Source organism: Lotus japonicus, chromosome 3 (genome assembly GCF_012489685.1).
Source record: "Lotus japonicus ecotype B-129 chromosome 3, LjGifu_v1.2".
Taxonomy (NCBI): Eukaryota; Viridiplantae; Streptophyta; class Magnoliopsida; order Fabales; family Fabaceae; genus Lotus; species Lotus japonicus.
The window spans coordinates 48650695-48666939 of NC_080043.1; the positions used below are offsets into that span (position 1 = coordinate 48650695).

The following is a 16245-nucleotide window of genomic DNA, read 5'->3' on the forward strand; positions in this document are numbered from 1 at the left end:
TTCAGTGAGTAGCCCTCACCTGTAGTTCCTCCAGTGCGTTCCTGTAGCGTTCCTTCACGATCTCCTCCTTCCGCTCCACGGAATTCCTCAAACGAACCTTAGAGCGAAAACACAAAATTCAATCATAATCAGTCAGAAACTCAGCAAACAATAATTACTAAGGTTACATGAAGCATTATAAACTCCGAAGTACGATAATCTAACGCGATAAGACGAGTTTTCGAAAAAGGAAATTTTCCTCCCCCCCCTTAGGGTGCTCTCGGCCACAACACATGAAAATGTGTTCCAGCGCTTTTTCTTCGATCAAACTTGATTCCTAGGTTATCATTAGTCGTAACTAAGGCGAATTAAAGCTCAGAAAAATAATCGGATCGAAAACTGATGCAGGGGTATTTTGGTCAGTGTTTTTAGCTCGGAAATTCAAAATTGAAATTTCGAAAAAAAAAATTGGATGGGGACGTCACCAACGACGTTTCTGACAACTAATCCTACTGGCGCTAAGCTCAGTCGAGAGTTTTAAGTCAAAAGGGCGAAACTTTAGCCGAAAAATGGGTATTTGAGCAGAATTGAAGCTCGGCGGCGATTCGGCGAGATTCGGCGAAATGTAATCTGATAGAAGTACTCTTGGGTTAGTAAGGAATATGTTTAGACACCAAAATCAAGTTATTTGGACAGTTTTACAAAAAGCTCGAAACTTTGAGCACAGAAAGACATAGAGAAAAGCGCAGAATTTACGATCAGAGGTAAGGAATAGCATCTATACCTCGAGGTCTACGTGTAGCAACTGTCGGTGCAACGATCAGGCAAGAAACGGCGAAAATCTTTTCTCCCTCCTTCTCCTCCAAGCTCGCGGCCAACAATGGTGAATGGGGTTTGAATTTTTTATTTTCAAGTTATTCATAGAAGATGGAAAACGCGGGAAAATGAAAATTTCGCGATTCCGATTTTTCCTGTGCATTCCTCTGTGAATTCTAAGATAGGTTATGGCGACAAAATTCCAGAACTCGAAACAGGTTTCTCAGAATTAAGGCAAACGATCCAAAGTCGGTGTAAATCTATTTTACCCAAAAAAATACTTTTTGTAGTTGATGTCGGATGAGAAAACTTCTTTCTGAAGAAAGATTAGAAACATTGAAAGAAATCGGTACACACGTGTGGAATCTTCGTTTGAAGCTCCGAATAGAAAAAGTCTTCATCGACCGTTTATTTTAAGGTTCTTGAGCTATCAAGGATTTAGTTTCGGCAAACTTCCGAGAATTAAAATCGGACGTTCGTACATCCCAGGGTTTCATATCGAAACGTTTGTCATGGAAAGGATTAAGAGAAGTTCTAACATTTCTCTGAAGATTTTTGGAATTAGTTTCTATAGTCCTCTTAAGGGTAAATTAGTCGTTTACTAATGCACTTGTCCTAGGCATAAGCGAATATTACTTGCGCTATAACTTATTTCGATTCTAATGTTGTCCTTAGCCTTTTCCTGAACTTTCTCCTTCATAAATTTATTACATTTGATGAACACTTGTTCAATTTTCCTTCACGTTACATCGAACCTAATCGTGAATATGAATTTTATCGATTTATTCTAAGCTTAAAAACTTGGGTCTCACAGTTTCTTTCCCCCCCTTACCCCTTATCAACATGCGGCTACACTATAGATGGGCTAGGGTTTTGTTCTTTTTCTTTTTAAGCCCAACACCAAGCAAACCCTAGACCCACTAATTACACACATAAGCAGATCTGAACTAAATGGAATATTAATCCCTTTTTATTAAAAACAATAGAAAAATCGGAATTAAAAGAAAAATTTATCAATTAATCCGCTGACACTGTACAGCCATAACCATCGTCACTAAAACTTTGAAGCTACAACTCTCATGAAGGAAGTTTTCCCAAATGAGGTCGCTAAGACCCTCTAAAAATTCGTACAAAGTGACAGCTAGAATCTGTCAAAACTCAAACCTTGTCAAAACCTTCATTTTTATTCAATTTTCCACTTGAATAGTACAAAATGAGTTTAGGGCCTTACACCTTGGCTGGTACCTCGACTTCCCATATATTGCTCTATGTTAGGTTCAGATGTGTGGAAGGCCTTGACTCCCTATGATCTTTTTCTCCTGCAACCTATAGGACGTTGATTTCACACTAAATGCGCAATTCCTTGTCCACTTCTGGTACATCTTGTCCTCATAAGGTATCCAACTCAATGGTATTTTATGAATCTCCTAGACTTTCACGAGGAGAAATGACTTGCCGCAACAATTGCGCATTCCACATCCTCAACTCCTCCCGGATGGGGTCCGGATCCTCTCCAGTGAAATTCTCTCAATTTTTCTCCAGTGGACATTTGTGGCGGTTTTAAACCGCCACAAAATTTTTCCAGCTGCCACAAAATGCTGCTGAAAAAAATTGACAGACTTTGTGGCAGCTGGCAACATTTTGTGGCGGTCTAAAACCACCACAAATGTCCACTGGAGAAAACTTGAGAGAATTTCACTGGAGAGGATCCCAGCCCTCCCGGATGAGAGTTCTCACTTTCTCTCTATATACTAAGATGTTGAGATGGGACGTTAATCACATATATTAAATCCTTTTTTGTAGGATTATAATAGAAAATTTAAATTTTAAGTCCTTATTAAATTAATAATAGTTGAATGACTATTTTTTTTTTGTTACAAGTTGAATGACTATTTATTAAACAATTATTTAATTTTTATCTCCACTACTGGGCTCGGCGAGCGCCCAAGGGCTTTGAAGCCGGCAAGTATATTTCAAACTTAGAAGACATTTCGACTTTCAAGCTTCAAGCCTCATGTCTTGTGGGCTTGTGGATAAGGCGAGCTATTCATAAGGGTATGCTCGCCCAAACTATATGGAACGAAGGGCGATCAAATCTCTAGGACAAGCAAGGCGATCATTAGGGGAGTCAACGGTTACTCGCCGATAAATGGACATGGGCCTAGCTTATCTTATTTTACATTGGGAATTGAGCCTCGTTTGTGAGGCCCAATCCTAGAACCTCCTAGATAAGGACAACACCCACTATAAAAGGGGCCCTCTTAACCAAAAAAAAAAAATGGGGGGCCCTCATTTGTACTATACACCATTTTGATCATTAATGAAAAAATATCTTATTTTGACATTATTTATCTTTTTATGCTATGCTAGGGGTTGTTAGAATATTCCTTTATACCTCTAATAGGCTTTTAGTACGAAACATTTGCGCCGTCTGTGGCTCTAACTCAGGTGCTTCACCAGTGACGCGTGAAGGTTAGGGCTTCAGCATGGAGATGATATCCCATTGGCCTTAATTAAAAAACCACTAATACTAATACAAATGAGGCATATCAACTAATAAAAATCTCTAAATATCTACTTAGGGATAATATAAAAAGTCAACATAAATTCCACCTCAAAATACATGTGAAAATTATAGCAAAAATAGAAAATTTCTGATAATCCACCAAAATTGAACCATTATTGTCCAAAGTTGATTCTCGATCATACAAATTGGACTTTTAATAATTATTTAATTGTATTTAGCCCATGATCTTCTTTATCATCTTCCCTGCTTCTTTAGCCTTCTTGATCTGTCTTTGTCTTTTTGTCTTTTTATTTTCTTCAAAACATATGTGCTCTTAACATCAAAATTACTTTTCAGTTTCCAGAACTAACTAAAAATAAGTTTTTCCAGAATCAAATTTCCGAAACACACTAATCCTAAAAAATTGATTATTTTAAGAAAGACACAAGATTTCTGAAAAAAACAAAAACAAATGAGATCAAAGCCCATAAGGCCCAAAACATTCTGGCGGGAAAACACGACTCTTACCCCGCCATAACTTGGAGCTATTTTCCCTCGCAAACTGTCACTCTACCATTCTCCCCTTTCCTCATTTCGGCGCGTTCACTACTCCCAAATCGCTGTCACAGCCATGGCTTCCGATTCTCCTTCTCCGAGTTTCAACAACGGTTCGTATCACTCATCTCTCTCCGATTTCACTTTCTTCTTCTTGTGATTTCTGATTTCCAATTTGTTGAAACCCTTTGTTTCAATTTTCAGGTCCTTCATCCCCCGACGATTCCAATTCCAGCCCAATCGGCAACACCTTTTCCTCTCCCGGCCAGAGACGCCGCCGCCGCTCCACCACTCCATCAGCGTCCGGTACCCCGCCGCACCACCGCTCCCGATTCGCCTCCGATGCCACCCCAACTCCCTCGCGCCTCCGGCAAAGAGGCGGCGGCGGTGGTGGCGGTGTGCCCTTCACGCCCACCTCCACCTCCGACGACGTGCCTGTCTTCTCCGACGGCGGCGATGACTTCGACATGGACGATGCCAGGCCTACTTATGTCTGGGGCACCAACATAAGCGTGGAGGACGTGAACAACGCGATTCATAGGTTTCTGAGGGATTTCAGGGAAGCAACTACAACTACTGGTGATGATGATGATGACGGGTTGTTGTTGCACACTGAAGGGAAGTATGAGAAGTTGATCAGGCAGGTTATTGAAATCCAAGAGGATTCTTTGGATGTTAATGCGCGTGATGTGTTTGATCATGACCCAGATTTGTACACCAAGATGGTTAGGTACCCTCTTGAAGTGCTTGCGATTTTCGACTTGGTTTTGATGAACATGGTTAGCCGAATGAATCCCAGTTTCGAGAAGCACATTCAAACTCGGATTTTCAATCTTAAAACCTCCACATCAATGAGAAATTTGAACCCCTCTGGTGAGTTTTTACGCCTTCCCCCTTTGTAATTCCAAGTTGTGTCTTTTTGCAAGCAAATTGACTGATTGAGGCTTCTTTTTTAGATATTGAGAGGATGGTGTCACTCAAGGGAATGATTATAAGATGTAGCTCAATCATACCTGAAATAAGGGAAGCTATATTTAGGTGTCTTGTGTGTGGGTTTTGCACTGAACCAGTTGCTGTAGAAAGAGGTAATCCCATGGCATGTTTTTTTTTCTCCCATTTATGTATTGTGTTATCAGTTAAGTGCCCTTTGCTATTTGTGTTGTTTTGCTGAGTATTGTGATTTTTAGGGCGGATTACTGAACCTACTTTATGCTTGAGGGAAGAGTGTCAGTCCAGGAACTCAATGACACTGGTTCACAACCGATGCAGGTAATGCACACCTATGGTTTACTTGTTTAAGTAAGACCTTGAGGGAGCCAGATTTTGAAGCAAGCAAGATTCCTTAGATTTCCTTTTTGGTTTTTGCTTTTGACCGAGAGCAATCAGTGGCAGAACTGAAAATTTTCTGGCCAAGTAAAGTTTAGACATAAATATAAGTTAATCTTCTGAAACTCATCTTCTACTCTTTGAAATTGTTATTTTAAAGAGGATTGAGTTCTTTCTATGTTAACAAATAAAATTAACCTGGTGTTAATGAGAAAAGTTAATATATTGATCCCTGTGTGACAACTCGATTAAAGCTCATGCTCATCCTAAAATACAAGTGACAAGTGTTAGTTATGTCTAGAAGGTTAAGAATTTTGCTTCCTGTATCGAATGGTTAAGATAAGGGTTTAAATATTAATATACTTGAAGAACAATGGATAGATTTAAATGACACGTAAATCGTAATACATGGGTTGACGATTGTATTAAATAATGATCTTGATTGTGTAACTATTCAGCTTGCATATAAATAAAATGTAACTATTCTGCTTTGTGTTCAGGTTCGATAGCTATGAAACTGCAATTAACTGATTTGTTATAAAATTGCAGGTTTTCAGATAAGCAAATTGTGAGGCTCCAGGAGACTCCTGATGAGATACCTGAAGGAGGAACACCTCACACAGTTAGCTTGCTGATGCATGACAAGCTGGTAGATGCTGGAAAGCCAGGTGACAGAGTTGAGGTGAGAGAATACACTATGACATACTTTCTGACAGATAAATATCCATTTGCTTTTGCTTAATTATCCCTTCATGTCTTTTCTTGTGCATCAGGTGACTGGTATTTATAGGGCTATGAGTGTCAGGGTTGGGCCAACTCGGAGAACTGTCAAGTCATTATTCAAGGTATGAATTATGTTCTTAACTCATCTAACATTTAGAGCTCCATCCTGACATTTTCTATCTTGTCTCCTTAATGTTTCTGTTTTGTCCCCTTCATGTTGTAGACGTATATTGATTGTCTTCACATAAAGAAATCCGATAAGTCCAGGATGCTGATAGAGGACACTATGGAGGTTGAATATACCCAGGGAACAAAATCAGAAGTTACCTTTGATGACGTAAAGGTACAGTTTGTATCTATCTTCTATGAAATCCACTTCTTGCTTATGCCCTTGCTAATTGTGTGTTTGTCTGAGTTGCAGGTGGCTAAACTGAGGGAGCTGTCACAAGACCCGGATATATATGAAAGACTGACAAAGTCATTAGCGCCAAACATCTGGGAGCTAGATGATGTGAAGAAAGGTCTTCTTTGTCAGGTTACACACATCTTTCTCTCTAGCTATGCATTCATTGATTAGTTGACCGGTATTCTGAGGATGCTAATTTTTATTTCGTTGCAGCTTTTTGGTGGCAATGCTTTGACACTGGCATCCGGCGCTAGCTTCCGTGGTGATATAAATATTCTTCTCGTTGGTGATCCTGGGACAAGCAAGTCCCAACTACTTCAGTACATACACAAATTATCTCCACGTGGCATTTACACAAGTGGCAGGGGGAGTTCTGCTGTTGGATTGACTGCTTATGTGACCAAAGATCCTGAAACAGGAGAAACTGTGAGGACTTAATACATTTTCTATTTTTTTAATCGCCTTCTGTACAAGAATTTTAGTGGACCCTAATTTTTCTGCTTAACCTTCAGGTTCTTGAGAGTGGTGCTCTAGTTTTGAGTGATCGTGGTATCTGCTGTATAGATGAATTTGATAAAATGTCTGACAATGCCAGGAGCATGTTACACGAGGTTGATTACAAATTTTTAGTCTATGCATATTTGCTAATGAAGTATTTCTGCAGTCATATCTGTCTGTTCTTTCTCCAAATCTTGCTATGTTTGAAATATACATTATGACAAGGGCTGTCATACTAATAAGCCTGTGACCTGTGAACTGTGTACTTTTGAATATCTAATGCACTTGCCTCTGTTTATTCCAGGTTATGGAACAACAAACTGTTTCAATAGCGAAGGCAGGCATTATTGCTTCCCTTAATGCTAGGACTTCGGTGTTGGCTTGTGCAAATCCAAGTGGGTCACGATATAATCCTCGCTTGTCTGTCATTGACAACATACACCTTCCTCCCACTCTTCTGTCCAGGTTAGATGTTGGACGTGAACTATGTTAACTACATGATGGGTTTGGCCGCATATTGATGCAATTCCTGCTACTGGGTAGCTTATTACTATTTCGTGCCTTCGCCTTGCCTCTAATTTTTATGATTTATTGTTAAGCAAGAGAAGGAGCAATCATGTTATTGAATTGATTGTTAATTCTCTTTATCAAACCATAGTGTGAGGAGTAAGGGTTAAAAATGAGCTTTTTAATGCCTTGAAAAAATAAATTCACATTACTAAAAAATTTGTAATTGTTACAATGAACTGAGTTGATCTTTGTCCTTGCAGGTTCGATTTGATCTACTTAATCCTTGACAAGGCTGATGAACAGACTGACAGGCGACTTGCCAAACACATTGTTTCCCTCCACTTTGAGAATCCTGATGTAAAATCTTCCATTCATCTTATTCAATGTTAAGATCCAAGAAAAACTCAAGCAGTTTTACTGATTTACTTGCTTAATTCTGTGTCTAATTGCAGAACATGGAGCATGACGTGTTGGACCTCTCTACACTAACTGATTATGTTACCTATGCCCGAAAGTACATACACCCACAGCTGTCTGATGAAGCTGCTGAAGAATTGACTAGAGGGTATGTGGAAATAAGAAGAAGAGGAAATTTTCCGGGGAGTAGTAAAAAGGTGATACTTTTCCCTTCAAAATGGCTCCATTGCGCCTTTTTATACCTGTTGTATGCAACTAAATGTCGCCGTTTCTTAGAATATTGATCGATTGCTCAGAAATTAGTTTCGATCATAAAATTCAATGTGTGCTGCAATAAGTTGAGTGATTTCTGCACAATTATGGATGATATGCATGACTATTTTGTATTAGTATTGATATCTGATATGAATGAGTTAATTCCTGATATTTGAGTTATTCCGATTTTCATTTTTTGTACATGTTTTTCTACTGTATATGTTAATCTGTCCAATATATTAAACAGGTGATAACAGCAACACCAAGGCAGATTGAGAGTTTGATACGCCTTAGTGAAGCATTGGCTCGGATTCGCTTCTCAGAATTGGTTAGTTAAGCTTTGCTTAGTTTCTTCTTGATGCTGATATGAATAGCATGCAGACATATTAAATAACATGATAAGTGTTATCAAATATCCGCCATGGCTGGCAGTTTTCCATGGCCGTTTTTTGGCTTTCCGCCATGGCCGATATCCCGCCATATAGCCGTCATATTCCGCTGTTTTTTGTCATGTATGGCGGGATTTCAGCTTTCCATCATGGCCCGCCATCCGCAATTAACAACACTGAACATGATGCATACAGGTTGAAAAACGTGACGTGATGGAGGCATTTCGGCTTTTGGAAGTTGCAATGCAACAGTCTGCAACGGATCACTCTACTGGTAGCTTTCCGACAATGCTATAATTCTTGCTTTATACTATCACCCAGATAAACTAGATAAAATGTGCTTATTTTTCATGCACTTTTTTCTTCGCAGGAACTATTGACATGGATCTTATTACTACTGGAGTTTCGGCAAGTGAAAGGATGAGACGGGAAAGTCTGCTACAAGCAACGCGGAACATAATCATGGAGAAGATGCAAATTGGGGGACCATCCAAGCGGTTATTGGAGGTATGCTATCTTGCTCTACATGGAATTGTACACAATTGATCATGTCATTTTGGGCTGATGTTCTAATATATTTAATATAAAATGTAGTTATTGGAGGAGTTGAAGCAGCAGAACACTGGAAGTGAAATTCATCTTGCTGATGTAAGTGTCCTTACCCTTATTTCAGACAAAAAAAAAGAGAAATTTACCTCTGTTAATACGTTCTCTATCTCAAAGGATAATTGGACTCATGCACCTAACTCATGTTAACACAGGTAAGGACTGCAATAGCTACTCTTGCCAGCGAAGGATTTATTACCATGCATGGTGACAGTGTAAAAAGATCATGATAATGAGGCAGGGTCATCAATGGTGAGTGGACTATCTGAAATTTAAGGTGGCTAATGGTTAGTTTCCCGCATGAATTGTGACCTTTTTAGCTAGCAATTCTATATCCAATGGTACATGTTTCATATATGTATAATTTAGACAGTTAATTTATATGGGTGCGTGCCCTGTGGTTATTGCAATTTCGGTCCAAAAGGGCAAGCTCTTCTTCCTTTGTCTTGAGTAGTTACCAGCGGTTAGAGCTTCCATAGTCCATGTTGTAAAAATTTAAGCTCAATTCGGAGTGGTTTTCTGTTTAGATTTTTATTTTCAAATATAAATTTGAAAAAAAAAACATTCATGTTCGGGAAAAATGAAACCAAAATAATTTTTTATTACGTTTCAAAACGGTTTAAACCTAAATTTTTACATCACATAATATTATGATTATGATTTAGTTTAAATAACATTTAACATTACCACCACCACCACTCGCGACCACCACTCTTCACCACTGCCAATGTCATAACCACCACTCTTCACTGCCATCATTACCCTTCAACACTACTGCCAGTACGATCCTCCACCATTGTCATTAGCACCAACTTTCATTGCCACCATTGTCTCTATCGTCGCAGCCGCCACTGCAATTGCCACAACTCACCCTCCATCTCCACTTCCACCGCCACCACCTCCAACGCCACTACTAGCTCTAAAGCCACCTTCTCTTCCACCTACACCACCACTAACACCACTGACACCGTGGTTGCCTCAAATGTCACCACCACCACTATTGCTGCCACTGACACCCTCACCCTCCACCACCACTAGGTAACATCGACCTTTACCACCAGTACTACATGATCTCTCCTTACCATGCCATCGCTACCACCAACCGTTGTGAATTTATAAAATTTATAATTGTGGTAATTATTATGATTTTATAAAGTAGATCACAACTTTTTTAAAACAAAAAATCATAAAAAATTAAACAAGATTTACAAAACTCAAAGCTAGTTCTAATTTTTTAAAATTTTAAAACATAAACCAAAAACGCCACGAACGAGGCTAAAAATAGCATAATATTGTATTAAGTTTGTGCAAGATTTTGTTTGAATTTTAACAGGAAAGAAAATAGTTGAGTGCAAAACTTTTATATTTAAAGTAAAAGATATAGTATTAGGACATAAAATTTAGGGTTTAACATGTTTCTGTGTAAAATAGAGTCAAATTTGAATTAATTTGTGCAATTTTTTTAATCGGTTGTGGTCCCTTTGAAATTTTTATTTAAAAAATATTTTGATGATGGCATAATGTTAACATGATTTATTTTTTCTTCTAACCATTAAAATTAACAAAATTTAATTTAAAATGTAAACTTTTCATTTTATAAATAAATCGAATGTGATTTTTTACAAGTCTAAAAACAACTGTAGATGATCTAAATCTATCTTTCTGAAACCCTAACACCAACTTCTATGGTGATGTTCATGGTCTAACCACCACCATTAGCAACAACAACCCGTTCAAGAGCAACACCTATTCAAATTTGACTTTATTTTACGGAATTAAGAACATTTTAATCCTTAGTTTATAATAATATTTTATTTTATGCATACTGTGGCTGAGTAACGACACATGTAAACCCTTTCACACGTGAGTTGGGAAAGACACGACCTAACATCCTAACTGATCTACCTACAGACTTTACACCCAAAATGACTTACAACAAGAGGAAAGCTTAACTTAGTAGTCACCACAACATTCAAAGGTTGACTGGCGCCAGTTTGGGACTTGGTAGCACGCACCAAGGGTGATAACCGACTTAGAGCTAACAATTAATGATCACCGCTCTCGAAGAGGTTTTAAACCACTTCTCCTAATTAACGTCTTTGTAGCTCAAGTTTCGGCCAACTACCCATTGCCAAATGCTAAAGATGAAGGTGGAAAAATATGGACTAAAATTGATTAAAATATTTTTCAAGGGACTAAAATTAATGTGAAAAAGTCCACGTGACCTTCCTCATCTGACTAAGCTTGCTATTGGACCGTTGACCGGTCAAAATTGAGCATAAGTACTTAATTTGATTAAAAAAAACTTTTTAAGAACCCAATTTGATGCGAAATTTTTTCAGAGACCAAGTTTGATTCTCTTTACAAATTTAGGGACCAAAAGGGTATTTAAGCCTTGATTTTAATCAAATTCAAAAATTTGTTTTAAAAGAATTATGTTGTGGCGAGACATCTTAGAAAGGCAAATCATTAAAAAATTGGAAAATTTCTATCTCTTCTCAAATCCATATTTCTCTCATTTTTCACTCTTAACTTTTGTCCTCTCCATATATTTTCTAAATTCTTTTATAATGAATTTTTATATTATATAAACATTAGTTATATCTTCATTTAGTTAATTTATATTTTTTTAAGTATATAATTATTTTTTAAATATTCACATAAATAATTTCATTAATCAACGGAAAAATATCTATGGCAACTTAAATAATATTTTTTAAAAATTATTACATAATGAATTTTTAAGAGATTTGTTATATCTTCATTTATACAGAGATAATTTACTTCAAGTTTCATTATAAAATTATATTTTTCAATGTTCAAATAAATAAGACAGATTATTTACAACTGTTCAAATTTTGGAAGGCAAATGAGGACAGACGATCATATCTGAGCTCAATTATTAAGAATTGTCCTTTGTTAATTTCTGCTTTTGAGGTTGCAACTATTTCTTTTGTTAGACGTACGAGTAATTTTGTTGCATATTTTATGGCAAGGAACGCTTTAACCTATGCTAATTTAGTATGGGTGAGGAAGTTTATGTTGCCGCTGTTCTTTTGGTAATTTATGATGTAATGACTCTGTTGCCTGTTGGCATTTAATAGAATTTCAGTTTACTTTTAAAAAAAAAATCATTGGGCCAATAAGGAAAGTTTGGCCTAATAAAGAAACATGAGTTGATAAAGAGAAACCTTAATCATCATTGAACATAGGAGGACTACTTGGCCCAATTAGAAAATCCAAATTCACAAATGCAACCTTAACCATCATTTGACCATTGTTGGTCAATCTGCAAGTGTACAGATACCTCCCGGTTTTAAAATATCTAATCACAGGGATTGTGAGTGAGAATTGTGGATTTAAGCCTAAAGTTTGCAAGTTTCAAAAGCAATAAAATTCTGAAATTGAGTTTGGTTGTTGGTGACAAAAGGATTGCAAAAAAGGAATAGTGAAAATGTTGAAATTAACAATTGATGAAAATGTCTTGGGTTATCGATCATCTAATCCACTCAAGTCTACCTATCTTATGCATGTGAAACCTTGATTCATTCCTTGTTGCTTTATCCTATATCACTACTTATTGATTCCTCACATAAGCAATTCTCTCAAACTAAAAGTTAAGTTCAATTCCTTGTGTACTTAATCATTCATTTGAGGTTTATAGCATACAAATTCAGGCCAACAAAACCTAACCTTTCCTTTATTCTTAGTAGCAAGCATAGAAGGATCAATTTCAATTCATGTCCCTAAACTACAACAAACTTTCGTTGTGATTATAGTCTAGCCTATATCAAGCGTGCACTCAAGCTAAGCATGCATATTGGAATTGAAATACAAGGTAGAATCAAGAACTCATGCATAAAGATAGGAATTAACAAAGAGTTTTATAGAATCACTTAAACTCAAAGTAAAAAAGAAGACTAGCCACTCATGGCTAGTGAACCCATACAATAAAATGTAAAGAACCTGAGAAAGAAAACAAGGTGGAAGCCTCTCACAAGCCCCAAGGTTCTCCTCAGCTTCTAAACTTGATAAAAAATGTGTAAAATGTCTAATTCCTCCAATGAAAATGACCAAAGCCTTATTTATAGGAAAACACACAAGTCTGGGCGCTCAAGCATGAACAAAGAACGCTTGAGCGCCAATTAAAAACAACAAAACAGTAGCTTTTTAAGACAATTGGCGCCTAGGCGCCAATTGAGCACACATGGGTGTAACACCCCGATTTCGGTGGCGTTACTTTAGTAACCAAAAAGAAAATAAAAGCGGAAAAACGTGAATATTTTTTTTTCGATCGATAATTGTTTTAAATAAATTAAGACTTGCCGATTAAATGAAATATTGACAAAATATAAACATGACTAATATACAATATATATACACTCCCCACAACATCAACATACTACGTCACGAGTAACCTCCAGTGACGGAAAAGTAGTGCCTAACGGCAAATATGTACAGCACAAAATATAAGGTCAGTATCCTGATATACAGTCCTCCAACAAGAAAGTAGGTCAGCTCAAAACAGTCCGAAGACCTCCTAATCCGACCAACTCCCTGTGACTCCCGTCAAGAGAACCACACAAAAAGCTATAGGTCGGGGACCTACCCTGCCCCAAAATGAGAAAAACTGAAGATCAGAGCCACGACGCTACTCCAACCCTAATCCCGACTAGAGGAGTACTACACCCCACTCCCAACTACGCGTCACCATGATCGTCGTCTGAATCTGAATCCAAGACGATCACATCGATGACGGCGTCGGTCCTCGCAGCGGGTTCCACGGGTACTGTACCCGAACCCAAGACAGCAGCAGCCGCGACGGTGGGTGAGCTGGACTCAGATGAAGCTCCTCCTACAGACAACTCCTCTGAAGGGTCCTCCTCGTCCTCAGATGAAGGTGGCGGTACCACAACTCCAGGGCCACAGTGCACGCCCGGAGGTAGGTTGAAGCTAACCGTGTGGCGTCTCAAGACTCCTTGCGTCAGGTTCCCCATTCGGTCCACGTGGTCCTCCATAATCCACCCCGTGTAAATGGCTCGGTGACCTGCGGGGTCGACCACCCAAGAGCCCGGGGTGTCTGTATCAAGCAACTCAAATCTGGTCCCCCCCGTAGGGACGACCATCTCGAACCAGTCGGACATCGACATCATCTGACAAAAGGGGCATACATAGCCCCCCATACACAGGTAGCACGCGCAAGGGTCAACTCAAAGAATTACATAATAGTACATCCAATAGGCAAAAATTAAGTAGTAGCCACATAGGCTTAATTACTAATGTCAACCTTATAAATTGCAAAACCTGTCAAATAGGAATATATAACATTTGCTAGCAAATAACATATCTCAAATCATTAACAGGAAACAAATACAAACAACAACTATAATCAGCATGAATGGTGCATGAAATGCATATGCAAAGGAACAAGATGCATTCCGGAGGGATGGCCACCAACGAGTCAGCCCTAACACCAGCCACGGTGGGACCATTTCTGCTCGGGTGTCTCTTATACCAAACAAAGTGTAGTCAGATCAGCAGTAAACCCGCAGGCCTGCCATTTCTGTCTGCTACCAAGAATCACCGTAGTGTTCTTACATGGAAATCCGGGTCTTATGACCATTTTTGGAATCCAACGAGGTCCGGCATCCCACCGTGTATTAACCTCAATGAGTGCATGAATGCAAGTGGTTAGCCAAACAACGTCTCCGACCTCACTCGTCACGTCGTCACGTGTTCTAGCTAACTAATTGTCTCTAAAAAGAATACCCTAAGGTAAATGTCGATTCTGCGACAAAAGACAATTAATTATAAAAAGTAACTCATAATGATTTCTCGAATCATCCGAATCATCTCCATTCGATGGTCAAAATCTGCTCAGCGAGCGAAAAGTACCAATGTACTTGGAAACTACCCGTTTCCCGGCTTATCATTCAGATAGTGTAAGATCAAGTTTTGATCTAGTAGTACAACTCTATGTTTTGATGATTACAAGTTAACCTTTTGATATGAACAATTGTGGTACTCTGACGTGTTTTTCTGAGTGTGCTATTTACAGGCTCTGACCTCAACTCAATCTCACACAAATCAGAAGCACTGTGTATAAAGAGTAACCCAAGCAACGCTTTCGCATTCACCATGTTCAGTATGAACAGTGGAAAAGCTTCAGAAGTTCTGAAGTTATACAAACTCTGATGAGGACTCAGTCACTAAAAGCTCTGAAGATCCAGAAGTTCTGATAACCAAGAAACACTGAAGGTTCAGATGTTCTGATGGTGTAGAAGACTCTGAAGTTGCAGAAGCTGAATAGTGGAAACTCTGAAGTCCAGAAGCAAGAAACTCTGAAGGCCATGTTCTTCCGTCTGAGTTCAGAATCAGAAGATACAATGGTCAGAGGATCTGTGCTTTCCCTCTGACTCTGATCAACCGGCTTCACAAGTTCCAATATGAAGTATTCCTCTGATCAGAAGTCTCCTAGGTTAAAAGGTCAAGTCGCTATCCAAGTACAAAAGCAAGTGTACCTTCCTGACGACCTACCTAACGTTCTCAGCCACAGCAGAAGCTGGATTTTCCAGAACTGCCCTCCAACGGTAGCATTTCCCATGCAACGCTCAACCCTAATCCTTGGAGTATATATAGAGGCTGAAGATTGAAAGAAGCGGCTAGAAGAAAAAGAAGTAATACACACGCGCAAGACATATTCAAAATATTCTAAGCTTTCTTTCATCTGAAATTCATTGAGTTTACAATTAGCTTTTTAGAAGCAAATCTCTTGTAAACAATTCTTTGATAAACAGTTTGTTTAGTTCCTTTAGGAGATCAAGGTTGATCGGATCCTAGAGAAGACTAAGAGAGTGAATCTTAGTGTGAGCTAAGTCAGTGTAATTGTTAGTCACTTGTAGGTTTCAAGTGCAGTTGTAACTCTTACCTGATTAGTGGATTGCCTTCATTCTAAGAAGGAAGAAATCACCTTAACGGGTGGACTGGAGTAGCTTGAGTGATTTATCAAGTGAACCAGGATAAAATCCTTGTGTGCTTTTCTATCTCTTATCTTTAGCACTTAAGTTCTCGAAAGATTTGTCTAAATCTTTAAGGTGGTAGTTTTGTTCTGAAAACGTTATTCAAACCCCCCCTTTCTACCGTTTTTCATACCTTCAATTGGTATCAGAGCGCAAGTTCTGATTACCACACCTAACAGTGTTCAGTGATCCGGGCCGGTGTGAAAAACAATGGCTGCCACCACCAGTGAAACTCAAAGA

General features: G+C 38.5%; 1 protein-coding gene across 1 annotated transcript; it reads left to right on the forward strand.

Moving 5' to 3' along the window:
- Nucleotides 1-3821: 3821 nt before the first annotated feature.
- On the forward strand, nt 3822-9426 carry LOC130743168 (DNA replication licensing factor MCM4). The gene is made up of 18 exons (XM_057595300.1): nt 3822-3969; nt 4061-4729; nt 4813-4941; nt 5044-5125; nt 5732-5864; nt 5956-6027; nt 6129-6248; nt 6327-6440; nt 6525-6737; nt 6824-6922; nt 7114-7274; nt 7580-7676; nt 7772-7933; nt 8239-8319; nt 8576-8654; nt 8751-8887; nt 8975-9028; nt 9142-9426. Exons 1-18 carry the CDS (start codon nt 3933-3935, stop codon nt 9214-9216), a joined length of 2514 nt encoding a protein of 837 aa, XP_057451283.1. The 5' UTR covers nt 3822-3932; the 3' UTR covers nt 9217-9426.
- The last annotated feature ends 6819 nt before the right edge of the window (nt 9427-16245 follow it).